This window comes from Mytilus trossulus, chromosome 7 (assembly GCF_036588685.1).
Source record: "Mytilus trossulus isolate FHL-02 chromosome 7, PNRI_Mtr1.1.1.hap1, whole genome shotgun sequence".
Lineage (NCBI taxonomy): Eukaryota > Metazoa > Mollusca > Bivalvia > Mytilida > Mytilidae > Mytilus > Mytilus trossulus.
The window spans coordinates 44,482,618-44,509,253 of record NC_086379.1 but is presented as its reverse complement, the minus strand read 5'-3'; the positions used below and the strand labels follow the sequence as shown (position 1 = coordinate 44,509,253).

At 31.1% G+C, this 26,636-nt stretch overlaps 1 protein-coding gene across 2 annotated transcripts; it reads left to right on the top strand.

The window, feature by feature from the left end:
* The first annotated feature begins 12 nt into the window (after positions 1–12).
* LOC134725140 (protein transport protein Sec24C-like) lies at positions 13–26,636 on the top strand. 2 transcript variants are annotated; one of them, XM_063588705.1, is made up of 25 exons: positions 13–174; positions 2,805–2,984; positions 3,444–3,561; positions 3,833–4,091; positions 4,765–4,821; positions 5,475–5,572; positions 5,609–6,122; positions 6,752–6,860; positions 7,488–7,615; positions 7,992–8,130; positions 8,586–8,701; positions 9,406–9,533; positions 10,703–10,781; positions 11,312–11,424; positions 11,996–12,206; positions 12,609–12,779; positions 13,683–13,779; positions 14,056–14,201; positions 14,536–14,674; positions 14,930–15,124; positions 15,709–15,812; positions 18,635–18,722; positions 21,149–21,252; positions 22,174–22,263; positions 22,848–26,636. In XM_063588705.1, exons 2-25 carry the CDS (start codon positions 2,819–2,821, stop codon positions 22,986–22,988), a joined length of 3,510 nt encoding a protein of 1,169 aa, XP_063444775.1. In that variant the 5' UTR covers positions 13–174; positions 2,805–2,818; the 3' UTR covers positions 22,989–26,636. The 2 variants fall into 2 exon arrangements, with proteins under 2 accessions (XP_063444775.1, XP_063444774.1); XM_063588704.1 differs by having other exon boundaries at positions 5,475–6,122.

Sequence of the window (26,636 nt, the reverse complement as noted above, 5' to 3'; positions counted from 1 at the left end):
ACGTGGCAGAAGTGCGCAGGTGCCGAATTCCGGAAGTTCTCCTTCTGTACGTGGCAGAGAATTTGTGTATTTTGATACGTGTTTACGCATATAGTGTTAAACTCTAAGTCATTCATCATATATAATTAGCAAAAGCTAAGAGAACCTCACAAATAAGATAAATACCCATTCGAGGTAAGTTCAAGCACTCTGTTTATATGGCGTATTTAAAGTCACGTCAACCGGCTTTGACAGTGACAGTCCTGATTTTGCAATATGCAGTATTTTTTCTCATTCAAATAATTTATCCTTTTCAATGTAGTTCACTATAACATATACATATTTTGCAGAGTATAGCAAATAATATATCATATCGAGAACAAATTTGAGATGTTGATCACTAAAGAATAGATTTTTTAGGCCCTCAATCTCAAACCGTGGCTTTCTGTCAAAAATTAGTAATGACAGTAATATAGGAACACTATATAAGAGTACACCTTATCACTATTCCCAGTTGACCAGTCCTCTTTTACTTTTGACGTTGTACAACATTCAATTTTCCATTGTAGTTAGATATTTTGTTTAATGACGTCAAAATTTTACGGGAACCTGTATGATATCCACTGATGGTGGACAAATAGCGATAAGGTGTGTTGTAGCTATGTTAACATTTCTGTCAAAAACCTTGGTTTTAGTGAACGTCGTTCATGGTATTTGGGGGCATCATTAATTTTTATATGCCCGGGAAGGGACGTATTATGGTATACCGTTGTCTGTCCGTTCGTTTGTCGTCCACACTTCGGACAATAACTCAAAAACGCTTTCAACAATTTCCATGAAACTTAAGTGAATTGTTTATATCTATTGACGTAAGCTCCCTTTCATTTTTTTTTAATTTCAGATTTTAAGTTTTAGATTTATGGAGCTTTATTCATTAAAAAAGGGGGGATTTTCAACACTTCGGACAATAACTCAAAAAGGCTTTCACCAATGTCCATGAAACTTTGGTAAATTGTTTATATCTATTGACGTAAGCTCCCTTTCGTTTTTTTTTTAATTTCAGATTTTAAGTTTTGGAATTATGGGGCTTTATTCATAAAAAAAGGGGGATTTTTAACACTTCGGACAATAACTCAAAAAGGCTTTCACCAATGTCCATGAAACTTTGGTGAATTGTTTATAACTATTGATGTAAGCTCCCTTTCAATTTTTATAAATTTCAGATTTTAAGTTTTGGATTTATGGGGCTTCATTCATAAAAAAAGGGGGATTTTTAACACTTCGGACAATTACTCAAAAAGGCTTTCACCAATGTCCATGAAACTTTGGTGAATTGTTTATATCTATTGATATAACAAATAATACTAAATAAAATCTGATGAAAAGATAAAATTTGTAAAATCTTTAGTTCAATTTTAAACATTAAATTTCTTGTAGACAACAAACTTAGTTAAATTTGAGGTAGCCTTAATAGTGCCATTTGTGCATTTTTATTTATTATTTGGGGGGGGGGGGTATTTGACAGGGCTCACACTATTTCTAGTTAATCATATGAATTCATTAAAAGACAAGTTAAAAGAGCAACGGGCGTATCATGCGCTAAAGCGCAGCCCTTTATTCCAGATGCAGAACAAAAGGTTGACAAAATATGATACTGTAGTATATTCATGAGGGAGGGTAGAAGGGATCCTGATCCCAAAATTTCGGGCTTAAAAACACGAAATCCAGAGGTCCTGAAATTCCAAATAAGGAATTCACGGATCCAGAAAGGGTCAATCCTGAAACACCTGATTCCCGAGTCCGATAAAGGTCCTATCCCCCCTCTTTCATGATGTTGCACAAATAATTTTGCAAAGTAAATTTTTATTTAAATTGATTATCAGCATTTCTGTCATTAGGGAATTGGGATTAAGTAAGGATAGACAACCATTTTTCTAGATTATCTTGCTTACCGAGATCTTGAAGAGGGTTTAAAGAACTAGAAAAGTGCAGGTATATATTTTTTTCTGACAACTCAGAACTTTCTCTAAATTACAGAGTTAGTCAAAAGAAATATTCTTATACAACATGAAGGCATGGGAAACTATCACATTAATGACATGACTATAACCAGGGAGTAAAGTTTGTTTTATAAATAAAGGAACTTTAATAATCATGATAATTGAAGATGGTTGATTTAGAATGGAAAAAACATTTGGATAACATGAAAGATTACAATGTGTATCATGCAAACACAATAAGTTAACAGTAGTGGGGTAATATTTTAGATTCCAGTACATGAAAATTATCATTTTGTAAGGAAGCAATTGTTTGTTTAAAATAAATGATTAAAACCTAGTTCTAATTTTACATCCTTCCTTCTGTAATCCTTCATACAAATTCATTTGTGTTTGCTAGTAACCACTTCACTGTACAAAAAGTTTAATTTGTTTTCATAAACTTTAACAATTTCTTAAAGTAGTCTTCTTGCTCACCCCAGCTGGCTCACCCTCAGACTAAACTACCAAGGCTAATAAAAAATATTTCATCAGGACATTCAATGAAGGTGTTTCTGAAAAATTTAATAGTTACATTTATATTTAGTAAAGAATAAACAGCCCTGTTAAATTTAAATATTCATTTGTAGTGTAGTTTTACACCTTTTGTTGCAAAGTGGAAAAATGACCATCAAAATTCAGAGATTTTCTAAAATAAGTATATTATACAGATAGGTCAGTAGTACATGTAGTAGGTGATTCTGTAGAGGTTATAATAAGCATAAATTTTATATTGTAATTTAAATTTTTCACTTATTATTATTATGTACAGTCATTTGATATTTTTAGGATAAAATGAAACAATGAATCCACAGTACCAAGGAAACCAAGGCCAAATGCCTCCTACAGGTTATGGACAGCAACCAATGGGACCAGGTCAAAGACCACCTGGTCCAACACAGAACATGTACAATGGTCAAAGTATGAATCAACCACAATTTCAACAATGTCCGCCAGGGCCTGGGCCAGGTAAAACTAACATTCAAATACTGAAAAAAAGTCTTGTTTATCTCATGACAGTGTTTATATACATTATACAATTCCAAATGCTAGCGAATTATAACCCAGTGTTCCAAAGTCATGTTTATTCCTATCAATATTTTTAGCTTATTTTGATCCTTAACTATAAATACTGAATATATCAAACTTTCATCTTCTTTTATAAAAGAGGGGTTAAAAGACATTCAAACAAAAAACCAATCTTTGTGACATCAGCTAGAAAGGAATACACCAAAAAAATATATTGTGCGAAAATATATTTACAGTATATACAGTTGATTTTATATTTAATTTAATTAACAATAAAAATAGAAGATGTGGTATGATTGTCAATGGGACCACTCTCCACAAGAGACCAAAAATGACACAGAAATTAACAACTATAGACCGTTCATTGTTCACAAATGTATATAAAAGGACTTTTTTCAGGTCAATTTGGAACAGGACCTCCAAAGCCATATGGTGGACAACCTCCAACTCAAAATGGACCTCAACCAGGGCATGGACCAGCTGGTCCCCAGGGAGACAATCAGTTTGGAATGAATAGGTAGGAATCTTATGAAGATATATAGGATGAATATAGGGGAATAAGAGAAAGCTCTTATTTCTTCTGTGAAAGCTGATTTTGCATAGAAGAAAATTTGTAACTCCTTGAACATTTTAATTCATGGTTCACCTCACCTGTTCCATCAAAATCCATGTAACTTGGTTAACACAAATATTATAATGAATCAACTGTAATTGGAATATAATAGCATGACCAATATGTATACTAATATTTGTTATCTATAATTTACATATTTGCATTGATATTTCAGAGGCCCACCTCAAATGGGTGCAAGACCACCAGTTAGTATGCAGAATTTTCCAGGTCAAGGTGGTCCTAGACCTGGACCACCTGGAGGTCCAGCGGGCCAGCCAGGTTTTCCTCCATCTACAGGACCAGGCGGCATGCCAATGCAAAGACCAGGTCCACCATCATCACAACCAAACATGGGTGGCCCCGGTGGACAACAACATAGACCAGGCTTCCCTCCTCAATCAGGACCTGGACATCCACCTACTTCTGCTAGCCAGGTTTGTTAATAAGATTACAATGCAATTTTTATGCCCCACCTACGATAGTAGAGGGGCATTATGTTTTCTGGGCTGTGCGTTCGTCCGTCTGTCCCGCTTCAGGTTAAAGTTTTTGGTCATGGTAGTTTTTGATGAAGTTGAAGTCCAATCGACTTCAAACTTAGCACACATGTTCTTTATGATATGATCTTTCTAATTTTAATGCCAAATTAGAGTTTTTATCCCAATGTCACGGTCCACTGAACATAGAAAATGAAAGTGGGGCATTCGTGTACTGAGGAAACATTCTTGTTTTTATTTAACAGTAATTTGTATGTAATGTAACAACAGAGTTGGCTGATAAATTTTAATTACATTCAGTGTAAATACAATCTGTATAGTTAGTATATAAGAGAACAAATTAACAATTTATACAAAAAGGTATGTCCATGAGTATGGAGAGAGTGCTCATGATTTTGAATGCCACTAAATAATTAGGATATGTTGAATAGGGGCCAAAAATTTGACATGCAACAGGCCTTCTACTTGACACTCAAAAGAATTTTTGCAAGGATTCTTTCACTTGTAATTAGTGTACCAATCTTCAGCAAACATTGAAAGAATTTTAATTGAAATTAAATTTATAATTTGTATTTTACAGTTTGAAATTTAATTTATAATTTATATATTACAGTTGCCAAGTCAGATGGGTGGTATGAATTTAGGAGGACCTAGTGGACCTATGCCACCTGTAAGTAAACTTGTTAGACATGGAAGAGAGAACATATTTCATACAGAAAAAAAGACATTGAATATAAATATTGAGATGAGCTGAATATAGACAAATTCAAATTTAGTTAGGTTAATGTAAAAGAACTTACTTTAACAATATATTTTTATATTTGACTATACCTACTGAACATTGCATTTAGCCTCTATAGTATGTCATTATCTAATATTTTGTCTGGATCTTTAAATATAATGTTTCGTTGTGTAAGTAATTTTTCAATCCGTCAGGCTGCCTTCCTTTGAATTGCATTTTTATCATGCACTACTCCTTATTATATAGGTTCAAAAGATATATAAATGCTATCAACAACCTTTAAAATAAATATGTATGCAGACTGTTTAATGTAAGTGATTTCGCATTAAAAAAAATGATTAATCATATTAATGATAATAAATTAAGAAAAATGTATTTAAAAAATGATTTAATATAGAAAAGAACATTCATCATCTTAATGATAAATAAATTATGTAAAGTGTATTTAAAAACATCTGAAATATCTATGTGAAGGAAATTTGGGGTCTTGACAAAGAACTGCTTTATATGTCTGACTGTAGGTTTATTGGTCAAGGATACCATATTTCTCAGAGTTGAATGTTGGAAATATCTTTTTTTAGCAACCTGGAAGTGGACATGGCCCACCAGGTCAGTTTGGTGGTCCACCATCTTCAAAAGCACCACCAATGATGGGACAACCAAATCAGATGGGACAACCAAATCAGATAGGACAACCAAATCAGATGGGACAACCTAATCAGATGGGACAGCAACCATATCAACAGCCTAATCAGGGTCAGCCACCAAACTTTGGTGCTCCACCTACAAGTACATTAAATGGACCACCAACAAGTAATTATGGAATGCCACCTACAAGTAATTTTGGAATGCCCCCTACAAGTAATTTGAGTGGACCTTCTAGTGGTATTGGAATGCCACCAAATAGTAATTTGAGTGGACCTTCTAGTGGTATAGGGATGCCACCAAATAGTAATTTTGGTGGGCAACCAGGAGGTAACTTTGGAATGCCACCAACCAGTAATATGGGTGGACCACCATCAAGTGGATATGGAATGCCACCTACACCACCAATGGGTCAAGGACCACAGATGAATCAACCAGGTGCATACATGGGTGGATCAATGCCAGGGCAGGGTGGATTCCCTCCTCAGCAGTTCCCTGGACCAGGTCAACAAAGAATGCCAGGGCCTAATGCAATGCAACAGCCTCAAGCTAAAAAGTTAGATCCAGATTCTATGCCTAGTCCAGTAAGTTTTGTAATGTAATAAATAAACGAAGCAAGAAATTTTCTATTGTACTATATATTTTTATATTTACATTATAGTCATATCTGTGACCTCCATAGTCAATGATAGTAGAGAGCAAGAGAACCTATATATATAGTTATTTAATTTGGAGGTGCATTCAAATGCTAAGAAAATAACTTGCAAAATTATTAAGTTTCAGACCTCTTACCACAAGTTGATTAAGTTTTAGGTTATTGATTTTTTGAAAAATACTATATTAAGTGGTTTGCTCATACAGTGTATATTTATTAGTTAAGTTTAAAAGGGGTCTTTCAAACTGGAGAATGAAGACTTCCTTAATATTAGTTCTTGGTTTTATGTGACTTTTACACATTTAATTTATTTTTTATTTTTGAGTGTCACTATAATGAAAAGTGTAGGGAATCATATTAAGTTGACATGAGCCAAGGCTCCTTGTTGAAGGCCGTACTTTGATCTATAATTGTTTACTTTTATCATGTTTATAAATTGTTATTTGAATGGAGAGCACTCATACCACATCTTCCTATATCTATTGTTCATGGTAATAAGATATGATGTAGATACGGGTGTATATTATATTCAACAATCATGTTCTTTTCTTTTAACAGGTACAAGTTATAGAAGATGACAAATTAAATCGTAGTGGACAATTTCAGACTACATCAAGAGGAAGTGTACCTCCTCTTGTCACAACAGACTTTACAACTCAGGATCAGGGTCAGTACAATGTTTATAACTATGGACTGGTTCTTTAAAATGGTGTGGGAGGATAGACCAATAACCAAAGCTTTAAGTAAAGTTGCTTTTATACAAATGTGAATGACCCACATCTAATTAAAAAAAAAAAATATGAGAATAAATTTAATGGAATGGTCCATAGTTTCATGAATAATAATAAGGAAGTTTGAAGACATCAATTATATTGGATGAATAAAATGTATATGAATATTATGTATAATAGTTCAATATAAAATTTGGTAATTGAATTGCTTGTTTATGTTTTGAAACCACACTCTTATCAAGTGAACACTTGCTTTGAATAATAAATCATCAAGTAGCAGAAAGCACAATATTTTGATTTTGGAGCATTTTAACAAACGCAATTGAATCATGACTATAGGTTGCAGAAACAAGGAGTAGCTTGTGTAAACAAAGAACTTTGAAGTTACATACTTGCATGTATTTTTCATTTTTTTTACAATACTGGTAATATCAAATGCACTCAATCCAAGTGACAAAATTAACACTGCATTTACAATGACCATCTTGTTTATAATATGAAATACATCAGCAAACTAGATAGTATTAAGAAGTATTTCATTATTATTTTCTTGTCTTTTTCAGGAAATTGCAATCCAGCATTCATGCGTTCAACTATGTATAATGTACCATGCACATCAGACATGATGAAAAGTAGTCATATACCATTTGCATTGTCTATATGTCCTTTTGCCAAACTTAGAGATGAGGAGGTGGGATTATTTTTATCATGTTGTGGAAAAAGAATAAAATTGTTTGTTAACTGCAGTAATTGTATTTTTAAAAATGTGAGCGGGGAGATTTATGATCATACTTGCTGAATTTGGTATTTAGATACTTCACACTTTGTGAAGAAGAGTTTGATAAATGAATATCAAATACAAATACAAAATTAAGTTATACACATTCCTTACAACTAAAAGTGTAATTTTATCGTTTTAGGTGAAGTTTTAGAAACACGAGGACCACTTGCAATTTTATTTTATTATTAAATTGAATCTGTCAGCTTCAATCTACAACTAATCATTTAAGGGTAAACTACTTGTAAAATATTAGTATCCAATGTTTAAAGTATTTTTTCTATTGCAGCAACCTCCCCCAATTGTAAACATGGGAGAAGTAGGTCCAGTCAGATGTAAGAGATGTAAAGCTTACATGGGTCCATTCATGACATTTGTTGATGGAGGACGGCGGTTCCAGTGTGTCTTCTGTGGAGCATCTACTGATGGTAATTATCGATCAAAATTGTTATTCCAGATAATATGAATTATATACTGCTTGTTATGAATACAAAAAAAATGAAGTTTAAGGGTTTTTTACTTTACTCTATTCCTCATTTGGATAAGAGTTTTAATGCCTCATTAAATTTTGGGAGGACTTCACTGCTTGTAATTTGTGATATATTAAAGAACTAAGGAGTCCTTCAACAGCTGTTAGAAATCAATGAAACTGTTAACTGTTTAATAATTTCTGTGTATTACAAAGTGCAATAACATTTGTTTGTGTATTTGTAAGTTTCCAATGAAAGCAATATCAGTATTAACATGTGTTCTTCATGGTAGATCACACAAACACTATATATTTATGCAAAAATTGCTATGCAGGGTTATTCATTAGTTAACCTACTTGTTTAAAGCGTTCGATTTTCTATGCGAAAATTTAAAAATTATGTTTTTATTGCAGTTCCACAAGAATATTTTAATCACCTAGATCACACAGGAAAAAGAGTGGATGCATATGACAGACCAGAATTGTGTTTAGGATCATATGAATATGTAGCTACAAAAGATTATTGTAAAGTAAGTTCTTTTTGGTAAAAATAGTTATTTATTGGTAAACCCCCAGGAACATTCCCTTTTTGTTTCATAGCAAGTAGGAAATTTTTCTCCTGTATTTTGAATACATTTTTGTTCTAATATTTTTGTCTCAAAAAAATTAAAATCAAATATATTTGAATAGAGTGATAAATATGTATGTTGTGTATTTTTGTAAAAAAAAAATAGATTGAAAAGACTGTTAAACTGTTAAATTATTTATAAAAAAAGGTTTAAGATGAATCTATGGGTAAAAGTTGTTTTTGTCTCGCCTTCAGCTGGAAGCAAAACTTTGGTGTGCTATAGTCAGGTATGAGTTGTATCTGTATTTGTGCTTTTCATTTCCATTGAGATCATTTGATTTGGATCCACAGTGGTGGTCCATTACTGACTGAAGGTTTTGTCATTTAAGGTTAAACATTTGCAATTTATAATGTATCATAAATGCAAATGTTGCAGTATTTATAAACAAATATATTAAGTAATAAAATTTAGAATGGAAATGGGGAATGTGTCAAAGAGACAACAACCCGACCATAGAAAAAAACAACAGCACAAGGTCACCAACAGGTCTTCAATGTAGCAAGAAATTCCCGCACCCGGAGGCGTCCTTCAGCTGGCCCCTAAACAAATATATACTAGTTATTATTAATAACAATATTTTTATAAGAATATTTTTCTTTTTGTAGAACAGTTTATTGCCAAAGGAACCTGCCTTTATATTTATGATTGACGTGTCATATAATAGTGTAAAAAGTGGTCTAGTCCATCTCATCTGTGAAAGATTAAAATCAGATATATTGTCATATTTGCCAAAGTAAGTAAATGTATGTTATATTGTGAATTCATTATTATTTGTTAGATACCAATTTTGGTGGGTTTTGTGGGTACAGGTAAACCATGAATTCAATGTTCAACGAAAATATATTTTCAATAGGCTTTGAATACAAGGATAAGCAAAACCACGCAATCAAATATCCATGAATATGCAAGTTTAAAGAAATCCACGAAAATAAATGCATCCACATTTCACTGTTTTCACAAGTTATAACATCTGTTTTGAACAGTTGTAAACTGACTATTAAATTAAGAATTAGTATAAAAATAGCTTTTGAAAATTCTTGAAAATTATGAGAAAGATAACAGAATGTTATGTACATATTTTATAGTCAAGTACAGATAGGTTCAAAAATAATATATAAATATGATGATTTTCACAGTATAATTGTTGTGACAATGAAAACTTTGTTTATTTTTATATCCAGCAAGATCAGCATTACTGTATGCACAGAATTTATATCTAAGATTTGTGCTAGAGTGGGGGGCTCATATTCGCCGTGGACACAATTTCGCCGTTTTATGATTTTGAGGTGTAAAAACTTCAAAGGATGGTTGAAATGGAAGAAATATGCCGTTAAATTATATTTTTATAACAAATATGATTATTTTTGAAAATGAGACTAAATTTCGGCACTTACGGCAAAGGACCGAAAAATGGACAACGATTTTCAGCCAATTTCATGAATGACAAAAACGATTTCAAAGAAACATTTCTTATAGTAATTCTTTGACTGATTGCCCTAAATTTTAGTTTTTTTACACCTTTCAAATGTCTGCTATTCGTCTATAATGAAATTTATTTGATAAATATTGTTTAAAGCTGCAGTTATTTGGTTTTAAATAGATATGTAAAAACGGCGAATATGTGTCCCCCGTTGACAAAAAATTAGGAAATTTCAAACACCCTTTAATCCAACTTTTCAGATGATTTTACTCAAAACAAACACGTTTTCAAGCTAAGAATATTTTGCATTTGAAGTTATCTTCATATAGAAATATCAGTATACTTCAAAAACATCAAGACCTGAACATAAACTGAAGAAAACATGGAAAGATATGGCGAAAATGAGGACCCCACTCTACAGATATTTTTATCATAAATCACTTCTTGTATACATTTTAATATATGGGTTTTTGTAATTTCAGGGATATGGGTGCAGAAGAATCTGAAATTAGAGTTGGTTTTGTAACTTATGCAAAAGAAATACACTTTTATAATGTAAAGGTAAGTGTGTTGTATGTTTTACAGTACACACTACATGATAATGTTAAAAGGTTACCAAGGATTTATAATTCTTTAAAATTTTAATGATTTTCATGTACAAAGTTTATAGTAGACCACCTGCACTCCTTAATATCACCATCAAATGGGTTCTTAAAGAAACACCATTTTGTGTGGTATTGAAAGCATTGTAATTCCATCTAATAAAAAGAAAAGCATATTTGTCAAGTTAATAATGAATACATAAATGACTCAAATTCATTGAAAAAGAATTAACAAAATGAAAATCTTAATGCCTTTTATAAAAAAAATCAAGTCGGTTTTGAACTTAGATTCGGAAATGATCTTAGGTATATATAAATGATATTAATGAATTAAAATCCCAACACACAAAACGAGAGATGAGCAGAAAAACACTTTATCAATGTTCTTTACTTAAATGCACATTGAGACATTTCACAAGGATCAAAAGCCTTTACCTCTGGTAAGCTTGCACGTTGGCTTGTTATTTAATTTAATTATTTTTTTTGTAGAGTAATTTAGCTCAGCCACAAATGTTAGTGGTATCTGATTTAGAAGATGTATTTGTACCTTTACTTGATGGTTTCTTGGTTAAAGTATCTGAATCCGAAGCTGTTATAGACAGGTTAGTTGATACTTGTCTTCTCTGTATGGTATATTTATGCACAGTATATTCTGCATTTTTGGTTAGATAAGATATAAGTTGGAACTGAAAAGAAACTTGCTCCTAAATGTTGCATGCTTAGTGAAATAGCTGCAAATAAAAATTTTTATTTTTGTTGTGTATCAAATCCATGACCTTGCTCTCTATATGCAAGGAAGAGTGCAATAAAGGATAGGATAGAAAGAAGAAAAGAGATTTGTAGAGAATAATACAAGGACAGAAGAAAACTTCACACTAATTATTCACTCACTTAAGAAGTTCATTCCATTTTAATTTGAAATGTTAAATCAAATTAATTCGTGGTTGATCTTGGCATTTTGTCTTAGGTAGGCAACTGAAAAGGTGGAGAGTTGTCCATTAGCAATCATATCACATCTTCTTTATTTTATATTCCATCATGATTTTAGATTAACATTTCAGTATCATTGTTTAAGCATTATTTTTATGTAATTTTGAAATCTTTATCATACTGTTATATATGAAGACATGCCTAGTTATTGCATTGAAGTAATCTGTATTTTTATCCTTTCAGTCTTTTATCACAAATCCCTCAGATGTTTGCTGAGTCTAGGGAAACAGAAACAGTCTTAGGACCTGTTATTCAGGCTGGTCTTGATGCATTAAAATCTTCAGATAGAACAGGAAAACTATATATATTCCACACATCTTTACCCATAGCTGAAGCTCCTGGCAAATTGAAAAACAGAGACGACAGAAAATTATTAGGCACAGATAAAGAAAAGGTAAATTATGGAGATAATTCTGATTTTGATATTTGACCTCTAGGTTATCCTAAATTCATAGAATTTTGTAATGTTTGTCCTGACAAAGTTGTAAATCATATAACTGAGCCTATTGAATATGATGTTATGTTATTACCTATAGGCATGTTGTTATCTAGTTGGCTATCCGTAGTAGAACTTTACTATTAAAAAAAAAACACTTTTTGAACAGTTTAAACATCTTTAATTGTTAAAAACTAAACAAAAAAACAAGACACAAGTTTTACAACTTAGTAATGTCATCTCCAAGGATTGTAGGTCATCTGTTAATCTGACTGGATAAATTTGATTCTGTTTATAATTGTAAACAATTATTTGTTTATTTCAAAGAAAGTAAAAAAATACAATTCTTTTATATTTCAGACTATATTGACACCGCAGAACAATTTCTACACTAAATTGGGCCAGGAATGTGTTGGGGAGGGTTGTAGTGTTGACTTATTCCTGTTCCCTAACTCGTATATTGATGTGGCAACAATAAGTGAAGTCAGTCGCCTAACTGGAGGCAGTGTGTATAAATACAGTTACTTCCAGGTAAGTGATAAGTCTGATAAGGGCTATTCCATTATGTGGTAGGGTAGACAGGGTCTTTACTGCCAGGTAAGTGATAGTTCTGATAAGGGCTATTCCATTAAAATGTATGTGGTAGGGTAGACAGGGTCTTTACTTCCATGTAAGTGATAGTTCTGATTAGGGCTATTCCATTAAAATGTATGTGGCAGGGTAGAAAGGGTCTTCCAAAATCTCTATAACCAAGAACCCTTTTTAAAGATAATTTTGCATAATGATAATAGCCACATACTGAAAAAAGACATAAGATACACATTCAATAATTAATCTTCCATTCTAACCCTGCCACAAACATTTTAATGGAATAGCTCGAAGTTGGAAACCACTGTTTTAAAGCAGCAGTTGATTTTCAACAAAAAAATTTAGTATAAAGAATGACAACTTTATCTTATATTGTGGATCAAATTCATCCAAATTTTTGCACTTATATATTTCTCCAGTACAGAAGTAACACTTATAATTCTACTGAACATTTGCACATTTAATATTTATTTTATATCCAAGTGATTTTTCCATGTTGTCCATACCAAAACAGATACTTAAAACGGAAGTTTTTCACTTATTCTACAAGAATCATGCTTGAGTTTCGTCCATTATCCAACTTGTCAAGAGATTATAGAAGCATTCAATTCAATTTAATTTAAAGTTTTATTTAATGTCGATATTCAGCTATAAATGAAGATCATGCAGTATAAATTGTAGAACAAATAATAGCAAAGATAACATTTGATATCAAGAAAAAAGTACATTTAGAATTTTCAGTTATTAATTTAGTAAATTTATGTTATTTCCCTTATCTTTATTTAAACAAAAATGTTCTGTTAACTTATAAAGTTAATCAAACAATTTGGTTTATTTGTGTTGTAGGCTGATTTAGATGGTGATAGATTTTTAGAAGATTTAAGAAGAAATGTACAGAACCAGTCAGGATTTGATGCCATACTCAGAGTCAGAACAAGCACAGGTATTTTCATATTTCTAAGTTTATCATATCAACTAGAGTATTCAGAGAAAGATAAAACTAAGTTTGTCATTTCTACTTTTAACTTAGAAACAGTAAACATTATTGTCTTAAAAATAAATAAAACTGACATCATTATGTGAAGTAACAAGAACTATTTGTGAAAGCTTTATTTTGGCTTTTTCATCCCTGAAAATTTAATTGCCTGAATTAGATCACACATGAAATATATTGTTTGTAACAAATCCTGGAAAATAATTTCAATTTTTGTTGTTTCAGGTATACGACCTGTAGATTTCTATGGAAACTTTTACATGTCTAACACAACAGATGTTGAAATGGCTGGAGTAAATAGTGATGATGCTTTAAATGTAGAAATTAAACATGATGACAAGCTATCAGAAGGGGATGGTGCTTATGTCCAGGTAAATGTCAACATGTATTTTACTATGAAGATTCATTTATGATAAAACAATTGTAGCAGTATTAAAATCATGAAAGATACGAAGAACTTTTTACCAAATTATTAGAGTAAAACTAAGTATATGTAAATCAGTGATGTTGTAGAATTCTACATATAAAAAATTCATATCTTGTAGAAAGATCATGAAAGAATATTTCCGTAGATTCTCATTAAAAGATCATGATAAATTTCAAGTTTCCCATACATCTTATATTTAAGATTTTTTAATGAAAAAATTGATTTACATGTCTGTTCACTGAAATAAAGGAATAATTTGGTCAATTTTATAATTTCAGGTTGCTGTGCTGTATACTTCTGTGGGTGGTCAGAGACGATTACGTATTCATAATCTATCTTTCAATTGTTGTTTGCAAATGTCAGATTTGTTCCGTAGCTGTGAACTTGATGCTCTTATTAACTTTCTTGGTAAACAAGGTATGTATCTCTTATGTTTTTAAGTCAATAGTTTTGTTAAAAATGGTACCTAATGTTTATATCAAGTTCTTAAGCTTCATGAAATTTGACAAAAATGTTTCAGGAAATAGAATATTGAAAACACAAATTTAATGGTAGTTCTATTTGGGAAGGTTTTTTTTTGACAAAGATAGACAAATTGCCATTTTTGTATAATACTTTAAAACTGTCATCAAAAACCCAAATTATAATATTTAAATCTCCTTTTTTTTTCAGCTATTAAATCGTTACTGAATAATAATCCATGTCAAGTACGGGAGAGTATAACTAATGATGTTGCCCATATATTGGCCTGTTATAGAAAAAATTGTGCCAGTCCCTCATCTGCTGGACAACTCATATTACCAGAGTGTATGAAATTATTACCAGTATATGGAAACTGTGTATTAAAGAGTGATGGATTAAGGGGAGGTAAGGCATTATGTGATATATAGTCAGATAATTTTGTCAAAATTTTAAATTATTAGGAAACCATAAATATGCTATAAAATATGTTCAGCCTTTAAAGGTAATAATGAATTTAGTATTTATGAGTAAAATTATCAAGATCCTTTATCAGTAACATAAGACACAATCCATTACCCGATTCGTTAAGTAAACAGCATTGCGCTAATTCTTGAAAATAGAAAATAAAAAAAGTTGAATTACTTTAATAAAATTGAAAAAGGAACTGGTGAATGGGTCTTCAACACAGTGAGAAAACACTGCACCCAGAGGTGGTCCTCAGCTGGCCCCTAAATAAAATTGTGTACTAGTTCAGTGTAAAGTATATAACAATGACGCTATGCTAGAGAGAGACCATAATAAATTCTGCATAAAAAACATTGAATTCTATACTTAATTAGCTTTCAATATTTAGTTATATGATTATATTTTTTTTTCAAACTGGAAACAATAACTCTCCTTATTTTAAATGATATTCTTTCCTTTACAAAATTTGATTTCTTTCTATAATAGGACAGGAAAAGTTTGCACTTTTTCTTTTACTATTTCAGGTCAAGAGATATCAACTGATGACAGAAGTTATTTAATGTTTATAATGAATTCTATGAATGTGACATTTTCCAATGTGTTCTTTTATCCAAGGATTTTCCCAGTTGTAAGTATATATATATATATACCATCATTGATGGCGATCCGATGGATACATCTGTTGTAGGTTTGTCACTGACTCAGACGTACTTATGAATATAATTATTTTCTGTGACTGTATCTTACATTAATTTGTAGGATCCTTTACTATAGATAATTTAGCTGATCTGTAACAATAACATCTTCATGCCTTATATATCATGTACTGTAGTACGCCGCTAGATTAAAACTGACGTGGAAAGGTAACATATGGCCACCGAAAGCTCTTTTTTTAGAGAGCCCAGGTGGTCGTGTGGTCTAGCGGGACGGCTGCAGTGCAGGCGATTTGGTGTCACGATATCTCAGTAGCATGGGTTCGAATCCCGGCGAGGGAAGAACCAAAAATTTGCGAAAGCAAATATTCAGATCTAACATTGTTGGGTTGATGTTTAGACGAGTTATATATATATATATATGTATATTTTCTGTTGTCTGCTCTATTGTCAGGTTGTTGTCACTTTGACACATTCCATTCTCAATTTTATTTATGTGAAATGTAAATAAGGCTTCTTATTTGGTCTTCAAAGATTTGGCTTTTTAGCTCACCTGGCCCGAAGGGCCAAGTGAGCTTTTCTCATCACTTTGCGTCCGGCGTCCGTCGTCGTCCGTCGTCGTCCGTCGTCGTCGTCCGGCGTTAACTTTTACAAAAATCTTCTCCTCTGAAACTACTGGGCCAAATTTAACCAAACTTGGCCACAATCATCATTGGGGTATCTAGTTTAAAAATTGTGTCCGGTGACCCCGCCAACTAACCAAGATGGCCGCCATGGCTATAAATAGAACATAGGGGTAAAATGCAGTTTTTGGCTTATAACTCAAAAACCAAAGCATTTAGGGCAAATCTGACATGGGGTAATATTGTTAATCAGGTGAAGATCTATCTGCCCCGAAATTTTCAGATGAATCTGACATTCTGTTGTTAGGTTGCTGCCCCTGAATTGGTAATTTTAAGGAAATTTTGTTGTTTTTGGTTATTATCTTGAATATTATTTCAGATAGAGATAAACTGTAAAAGGCAATAATGTTCAGCAAAGTAAGATCTACAAATAAGTCAACATGACCAAAATGATCAGTTGACCACTTTAGGAGTTATTGCCCTTTATAATCAATTTTTAACCATTTTTCGTAAATCTTAGTAATCTTTTAGAAAAATCTTCTCCTCTGAAACTGCTGGGCCAAATTATTTGAAACTTGGCCACAATCATCATTGGGGTATCTAGTTTAAAAATTGTGTCCGGTGACCCCGCCAACTAACCAAGATGACCGCCATGGCTATAAATAGAACATAGGGGTAAAATGCAGTTTTTGGCTTATAACTCAAAAACTAAAGCATTTAGAGCAAATCTGACATTGGGTAAAATTGTTAATCAGGTGAAGATCTATCTGCCCTGAAATTTTCAGATGAATTGGACAACCTGTTTTGGGGTTGCGGCCCCTGAATTGGTAATTTGAAGGAAATTTTGCTGTTTTTGGTTATTATATTGAATATTATTATAGATATAGGTAAACTGTAAACAGCAATAATGTTCAGCAAGGTCAGATTTACAAATAAGTCAACATGACCAAAATGGTCAGTTGACCTCTTTAGGAGTTATTGCCCTTTAAAGTCAATTTTTAACCATTTTTTCGTAAATTTTATATATTTTTTTTATTAAAATCTTCTTCTCTGAAACTGCTGTGCCAAATTGATCCAAACTTGGCCACAATCATCTTTGGGGTTTCTTGTTTAAAAAATGTGTGGCGTAACCTGGCCATCAAACCAAGATGGCCGCCACGGCTAAAAATAGAACATAGGGGTAAAATGCAGTTTTTGGCTTATAACTCAAAAACCAAATAATTTAGAGAAAATCTGACATGAAGTAAAATTGTTAATCAGGTCAAGATCTATCTGCCCTGAAATTTTCAGATGAATTGGACAACCTGTTTTTTGGGTTGCGGCCCCTGAATTGGTAATTTTAAGGAAATTTTGCTGTTTTTGGTTATTATATTGAATATTATATTGAATATTATTATAGATATATAGGTAAACTGTAAACAGCAATAATGTTCAGCAAAGTAAGATCTACAAATAAGTCAACATGAATGAAATGGTCAATTGACCCCTGTAGGAGTTATTGACCTTTGTAGTCAATTTTCAATCTGCTTCCTTTGTTTAATATTCACATAGACCAAGGTGAGCGACACAGGCTCTTTAGAGCCTCTAGTTTGCAAGTATAAATAGCTTAGAGAAAGATAAAAGACAATAGATTAAACACACAAAACAATACCAGGTCTGATGGATCCAATGTCATTTGCTAATTTTTTTTGTCTTCAAAAATGGTATTTCCTAAAACATTAACACACTGAATGATATCTCATACACAGCTATAAGAACATTAATCAAACAAAAAACATTTAGATATCAAGTATTTCATTCTTAATTTCAGCAGAATACAGTTTTGTCAATAATAACTTTTATAGAATATTTTATCATAGTTATACCTGTATATAATATATTTAAATTTGATTGGACATGATTCCAAATACAATTGTAAATTATACAAACAAAGCAGGCAAGCTAACCAAACCCTAATCTACATGCATTAGGAAATAAGCTCTAAAATTTTAGCAAACATAATAGATCTATTGTATTGATGTATTTTTATTTTCAAATACAATTGCACAATATAAAAACAAAGCCAGCAAGTCTTTATCTTATTCTACATGAATTAGGAAACTAGCTCTAACATTTAGAAAAACATAATAGATATTAATTGTCAGGTTATTTTAAAAATGTATTTGTATTTTCAGCATGATTTAGACGATGAAGCTACAGATATACCCATGAGTATACGTTGTTCAGCAGAAAGATTGAGTGAAGATGGTGTTTATTTATTAGGTAAATTTAATTAAAATGACAAACTTTAATAAATCGCTCTAAGCCATTTGATATTGAAAGACATTTTAAAAGTATCCACTAAAATATAAACTTTATTCTGTACACAGGAAGCTGTGAGGGAATAGTGGTTTTATATCTTGAATCATTTAAGTTAGCTAAGGTGTCTTCCTTCATCTTGGATTTTGAATTAGCTGATAACATACTTTTTACAATATTTTTGAAAAAAAATCATATGAACTACATTTTGACAAATTTTTTAAATTGTAGATTGTAATTTAACTCCTATCTACCTTAATTGTTACCTTATGAACATTCAATTTTTATACGACCGCAAATTTTGAAAAAATTTTCGTCGTATATTGCTATCACGTTGGCGTCGTCGGCGTCGTCGGCGTCGTCCGAATACTTTTAGTTTTCGCACTCTAACTTTAGTAAAAGGGAATAGAAATATTTGAAATTTCAACACAAGGTTAATGACCATAAAAGGAAGGCTGGTATTGATTTTGGGAGTTTTGGTCCCAACATTTTAGGAATTAGGGGCCAAAAAGGGCCCAAATAAGCATTTTCTTGGTTTTCGCACTATAACTTTAGTTTAAGTTAATAGAAATCTATGAAATTTTGACACAAGGTTTATGACCACAAAAGAAAGGTTGGGATTGATTTTGGGAGTTTTGATTTCAACAGTTTAGGAATTAGGGGCCAAAAAAGGGCCCAAATAAGCATTATTCTTGGTTTTCGCACAATAACTTTAGTTAAAGTAAATAGAAATCAATGAAATTTAAACACAATGTTTATGACCACAAAAGGAAGGTTGGTATTGATTTTGGGAGTTTCGGTCCCAACAGTTTAGGAATTAGGGGCCAAAAAGGGACCCAAATAAGCATTTTTCTTGGTTTTCGCACCATAGCGTTAGTATAAGTAAATAGAAATCTATGAAATTTAAACACAAGGTATATGACTATAAAAGGAAGGTTGGTATTGATTTTTGGAGTTTTGGTCCCAACAGTTAAGGAAAAAGGGGCCCAAAGGGTCCAAAATTAAACTTTGTTTGATTTCATCAAAATTGAATAATTGGGGTTCTTTAATATGCCGAATCTAACTGTGAATGTAGATTCTTAATTTTTGGTCCCGTTTTCAAATTGGTCTACATTAAGGTCCAAAGGGTCCAAAATTAAACTTAGTTTGATTTTAACAAAAATTGAAACCTTGGGGTTTTTTGATATGCTGAATCTAAAAATGTACTTAGATTTTTGATTATTGGCCCAGTTTTCAAGTTGGCCCAAATCGAGGTCCAAAATTAAACATTGTTTGATTTCATCAAAAATTGAATAATTGGGGTTCTTTGATATGCCAAATCTAACTGTGTATGTAGATTCTTAATTTTTGGTCCAGTTTTAAAATTGGTCTAAATTAAAGTGCAAAGGGTCCAAAATTAAACTAAGTTTGATTTTAACAAAAATTAAATTCTTGGGCCTCTTTGATATGCTGAATCTAAACATGTACTTAGATTTTTGATTATGGGCCCAGTTTTCAAGTTGGTCCAAATCAGGATCTAAAATTATTATATTAAGTTTTGTGCAATAGCAAGTCTTTTCAATTGCACAGTATTGTGCAATGGCAAGAAATATCTAATTTCACAATATTGTGAAATAGCAAATTTTTTTTTAATTAAGAGTTATCTTTCTTTGTCCAGTATAGTAAGCAAGAAATATCTGCAAGAATTTTTTTTAATTGGAGTTATCTTTCTTTGTCCAGAATCAACTTAAATCTTTGTTATATACAATATACAATGTATATTCACTTTTTACTACCAACTGATAAATTTAAATAATCTTTACCATTCAGTGATAACAAGCAGTTTTTTTTACATCTTAATATTTTATGATGTTTTTAAATGAGTAGTAATTGTTGCAAACTCCATTAGAATATTTTAATTGAAATCAGTTTTGGAATAAGGGAAAGGGGGATGTGATTAAAAAATTGGGTTCAATTTTTCTCATTTGAAATTTCATAAATAAAAAGAAAATTTCTTCAAACATTTTTTTGAGAGGATTAATATTCAACAGCATAGTGAATTGCTCTAAGAGAAAACAAAAATTTTAAGTTCATTTGAATACATTCATTCTGTGTCAGAAACCTATGCTGTGTCAACTATTTAATCACAATCCAAATTTAGAGCAGAATCCAGCTTGAATGTTGTGTCCATACTTGCCCCAACCGTTCAGGGTTCAACCTCAGCGGTCGTATAAAGCTACGCCCTGCGGAGCATCTGGTTGTCATGTGCACTACAAATTTGAATTTTTGTGTTGCATTTGTAATGCTTTTCATTAATTTGTTGTTAGGCATACATTCAAATATTTGGTTACAGTAATAAATGAATTTTCTCCTTGGAATGTAGATTGTGAATTTGAATATTTTCTTTGCAGAAAATGGTATATCTATGTTCTTGTGGATAGGACATAATGTTGACCCACACTGGATACAAGAAGTATTTAGTGTTCAAGGTGTGGCACAGATAGATATAGATAAGGTTAGCATTTCATCTGTACATACATTTAGATCTGTAACTTATCGATTCTACCACACTATCATGTTTACTACAAAATTTATCCATTAAAGATAGTTAAAATTTTATATTGAAACATTGAAAGTGAAAAAAATTGTAATTTATGTGCTTCAAAAAATATGCAAATAAATTTGTTACTTTTTACTCCATGAATATGGCAAATATAATTTTATCCACCAAGAACAATTATTTTGTCTGTAGTGCATGTTGTGTTGTGTGAGCAAGACTTTGTTTATTTGTCTTTTTATGGCCCATAATACAGAGTTTTTTTCTAAACGCCTTCAGATATTGGGCTGTTTTTTTGTATGTGAGTTAACCATGATGAGTTACAGATCAAGTTAAAGTTACATTCCACTCCACTAATTTGCCGAAATTACGGGCTTTTGTCTTTGAGAAATTGTTAAAAATCACAGTTATACAGACTTTTTTTCTAAAAGCTTGCAAATATTGGGCTGATTTTTGGTATGTGAGTTAACTATTATGAGTTACAGAGTACAGACCAAGTTTAAGTTTTGTTCTGCTCCACTAAATTTTGCTGACATTACGGGCTTTGGACTTTTAGAAATTGTTGAAAATCACAGTTATCCAGACTATTTATCTCAACGTCTTCAGATATTGGGCTGATTTTTGGTATGTGAGTTAACCATGATGAGTTATAGGTCTAGCTTGAGTTTCGTTCCACTCTGCTTTTTTGCTTGAATAATGGGCTTTGGACTTTGATAAAGTATTGAAAATCACAGTAATATGGATTTTTTATATGTGAGACTATTATCATGTTTGTGTCCACATGTGTTTATATTGAAATTGCAGATTTTTCAACTTTTCCAGACAGGGCCATTCGTGTCGCTTTGACACATCCAGTTTAACTTTTGATTTCTGTTTCAGAGTAAAATCCTGGACCTTGACAATCCAGTATCAATTCGACTCCGTGAAGTGATAGCTAAAGTCAGGTCACAAAGATCAAGATGTATGAAGGTCAGTATTAGTACAGTATTATTGTAGAAGAATATGTGCTGTTCCTTTCATTCAGCTCCTAAGGGTTTACTTCTGTCTTTTCATCAATGCCAAGTCATGGATAATAAGAATTAATTTGTTTTCCATCAACACTTTTTTAAACAAATTATCAATCGTTTCTTTAAATTGGATATAAAAATATCTTTATGTTGCTTTACAATCACAAACAAAGGGTTTTGATAAGGTGATTACTGTAAAGACAAAGTATCAAACTACTGCATGCCTAAATATTTTGGTTGTGTCTATGAAAACAAATAACTTTAGTTTTCCATGTTTGAATTGTTTAACACTAGTCATTTTAGGGCTCTTTATAGCCTGCCATTTGGTGTGAGCAAAGGCTCCGTGTTGAAGGCCATACTTTAATCTATTATTGTTAAGTTTTTACGCATAGTGACTTATATGGAGAGTTGTCTTATTGGCACTCATGCCACATCTTCTTTCTTATTTCAATTGTTACAAGAAATTCTCACTTGGAGTTTCTTTACTTGGTTAGATGATTTCAGTTTTAACTAAGTCCATAAAGATTGTTGTTTTTTTCTTTACAGTTGACAATAATAAGACAAAGAGACAAGTTAGAACCCTGGTTTAACCATTTCATGGCAGAAGACAAAGGAACCAACGGCAGCAGTTCTTATGTAGACTTTCTATGCCACATACATAAAGAGATTAGGAACTTAATGAACTGATTGTTATTATGGTGCAAGGACTCTTTTATTCATAATTAAATCTACCATTCATGCATATCTCAGAATATGTCAACATCATAATAGACTAAAGATTATTTGCATTAGAATGACGAAATCCTGGCCAAGATAAGAATGGATTATCGGAGCATTGATTTCGAAAAGAATTAGAAGCTTCGATTGTTTCAAACCAAAGGAAGAGAAAATCTCTTAAGCTTTTGCTTTTAACCAATTTATTTTACACTATTAAGAAACTGGTTTTTTTTTTACAATATACATGTGAAAAAGTAAGGAGGTTCATTGTAGAGAGACTCATATACCTAGTAATAGTTGAGAAGTATGAGAATTCATCAAAAGAACAGTTTTAAAATATTTTTGCAACATGAGTGTAGGAAATTATTGCATAAAATATTTGCAGTTGTACAAAAATTTACTGTATCAAAAATTAAAAGCAATTTCATGTGAACCTCCTTTATAAAGTATGAAATGAGTGAAATAAATTGGTTAACTATTATTTTGTTTTGTTGTAATTAAATTTATGTCATTTTTAAGATAACCAGTCCATCTATATTAAAGAGTTAGGGTTCTCATAGGGGTACAAAATCAACATGGGGAAAACAAATAAAACATTACAAATGGAGATATTTTATTGAATGTTGTGATGAAGCATGTATTTCTTATGTATTTATGTCTTCCTGTGATAACCTAGTCAAATGCAAGTATATAAATTTGTAAAAATTATGATCAGTCAGCTTTTTAAAAATAGTTGAATGTCTTTTCTTGATACAGATTTCAGAAATTACAACTTTTTAATCAAATTACAACTATGAAATAGAAATATTCAATAGTTTATACTTTCAGTAGCTCTATTTAAGATTTTTATTTTGTCCTTATGATTGGTGAAAGCAATTTACAAACATAGACTCATTTATATGCAGTCTAAAGCAACAGTCAATTTGGTATATATACTCTCAAATAAAATCATATTATATTTTGTTAAATGCTTTTCCTTCAATCTGGTGGATAGTTGCCGTATTAGCTATCAAACCAAATCTCCAAACTTTTCTATAGATAATTTAAATCAATATAATCATATTTTTTTTTAATTTTCTGGCACCATAGTGCTATTAGATTTTACTTTTTTGTTTAAAAATCTAATTTAGTTGTTGTATTGGAATCAGTAGTGCTTAATGGTAATTGGTTGTACTGTGATGTCAGTATTTATTTTGTAGTAATAAATATTTCCAAAATTTTGTCTGTGTTAATAAACGATGGATGGATGGCTGTTTAACCAGTGAATTTATAAAATATACAAACAAGAAAAATGTTTTTCAAATAGTACATATACATAGCTGCTGAATGATTAAAAGATAAAGTTTGAATTTTGAAGTGTTGTAATACAATCTAAGGTGAAAAAATAAATATCAACAGCTTAACAAATCTCGGATTTATTTTTGGAATTATTTATTTCTGTATATAATAAACAATGTACTGTATAAATATTTTAATATACTTCAGGTAAAACCAATTAAATTGCTATATTGAACGTAAGTTACCCGTAACTCTAAAAACTACTGTCAACTGTTTCAAATCAAAATAAACGTGTGTAGTTTTCTCTGATATTAAATTCATTTTATGAATTATGGAACTGTGTCTCTTTGAAAACATGAAAGCAAGCATGGCAGTTGGTTTTCAAACAACTTCTGTTTGCCATCTAAAGATATCCAAGAAATTTATTTTGCCATGTAAACAAACAAAGTGTCTGTTTGCACACTTGTATAATTAATATAAACAATTTAATGATTTAATCATATTTTATGTGCAATATCCTATAAACGTATAGTTAATGAAGCCATAACTGTAATATTATATTGCCTAATGTAGGTATTTTTTCCGAGTTAAAAAAATATTAAAACTAGCTGTAGGGGACAGAAAATAGGCTCCCTGCAGTAACCAGTCTTTTATCAAAGCAGAGAAATTAATCTATACTAAATTCCAATATGGATTTAAAATTTAGTACAAGGTTTTAAGATATTGAGAGTTATCACCCTTGCTTTAACAGAGATTACTAATTATTATAGAATTTTACAATAGATAATTTCTGTAAATTGTACATGTATGTTTGTGATTGGCTGTTATATATTCTGTTTGGCATTGAAAGTAAGTTTCCCAGAAAATGAGTTCATTAATGTAAAATAAACCCAAATCGTGTAATTGAACCATTACTGTGAGGTTATTGTTTCTCTTATGTTATGATGCCATTAGAATTACCTAGTACTGTAAATTCAGAATTATTGCGTGCATTTATTATTGCGATTATGTAATTTTCAACTGAAATGCGATTTTAATTTTTGCAATATTGTTAAAAATCCTGTTTTATTCACTTAAAAAATGAATAAATGCGAGTTCAAATCATTGAGATTATAACCACATCGCATTTTTTGCATTAATAAAAACATCGCAATAATTTCTGAATTTACAGTAATTGAGATGTACTGTGTTCATGTACAAAATGTCTGTTTCTGTCTCTGAGCTCTATCTAATGTTTATCTATTTTAAAAGGTATTTATACAAATAGATTCTGTGATATTTTCAGATCATAACACATCTTTATTCTTTCAAAACTATAACCTTGTAAACAGTAAATTTTTTGTAATCATCGATTATTCTACACTTATGTTTTCTCAAACAGCAGCACTTGAATTTCGAAGAAAAAAAGACATGTATTACTAATCCGCAGTGAGTCACCATTTGAAGTTTCTTATAATGGGCTAAAGAGCTCACATTTTGGAAAATTCACTTATATGTACAAAAAAAATAGTTTATTGTGTACATCCAAAATATAATTTCATTGTCAATCAATAAATTATTGCATTTTTGAGAACATGGTTTGCTTGTGTCATCCCGTAAGGGAAAACAATGTCAGTAAATAGATGTGGCTAATCCTTATCATTATCAGCACAAAAATTATAATTCGTTAAAAGACCAATCTGGCTTGTCCATCAAACATTTAAGACATAATAATATTCCACTCGCAGAAAACAAAAATTATTTTAGAAAATTGAACTAAGAGAAATAAAGATGTATTATGGTCTGAAATAAGATTGACTTGTGACATCTACTAGAAGAATGATATTCATAGAGTAGATTTTTATAAACTGTAATATATGCATGTAAGTGTTATTTCAGCTCACCATAATTAATGCTTACCTTAGCAAACCATGTATATATACCCTTAGAAAGCTGTACAGTTACATATGCAATGGATTTTAAAATCAATTGTCAAAAAAGAAAGAATGGTATGATTGTGTAAGTTGAATTCATCTCTTTTGTTGGGTTGTTGTCTCTGACATATTCCCTATATCCATTCTCAATTTTACACGTTTTGGCTTTAAAATCTTAAAATCCAAATTTTTCAAATTCCTTTGTTTGCAGTAATGATAAATTTATAAATCAGAATAAATTCAAGATTCTTAAAACAAAAACCTGTCTTCTGTGTATATTTCAACAAGATTTTGTTTGCCAATAATTTATTTGACTGAAGTATATTTTTTTTGTTGCTGTATCTTGTTATATTTGTGGTTCAGGAGTGATAGTGTGAATGCTGACCTGTAAATGATGTATAAATGGCAATAAATTATAAATAACATA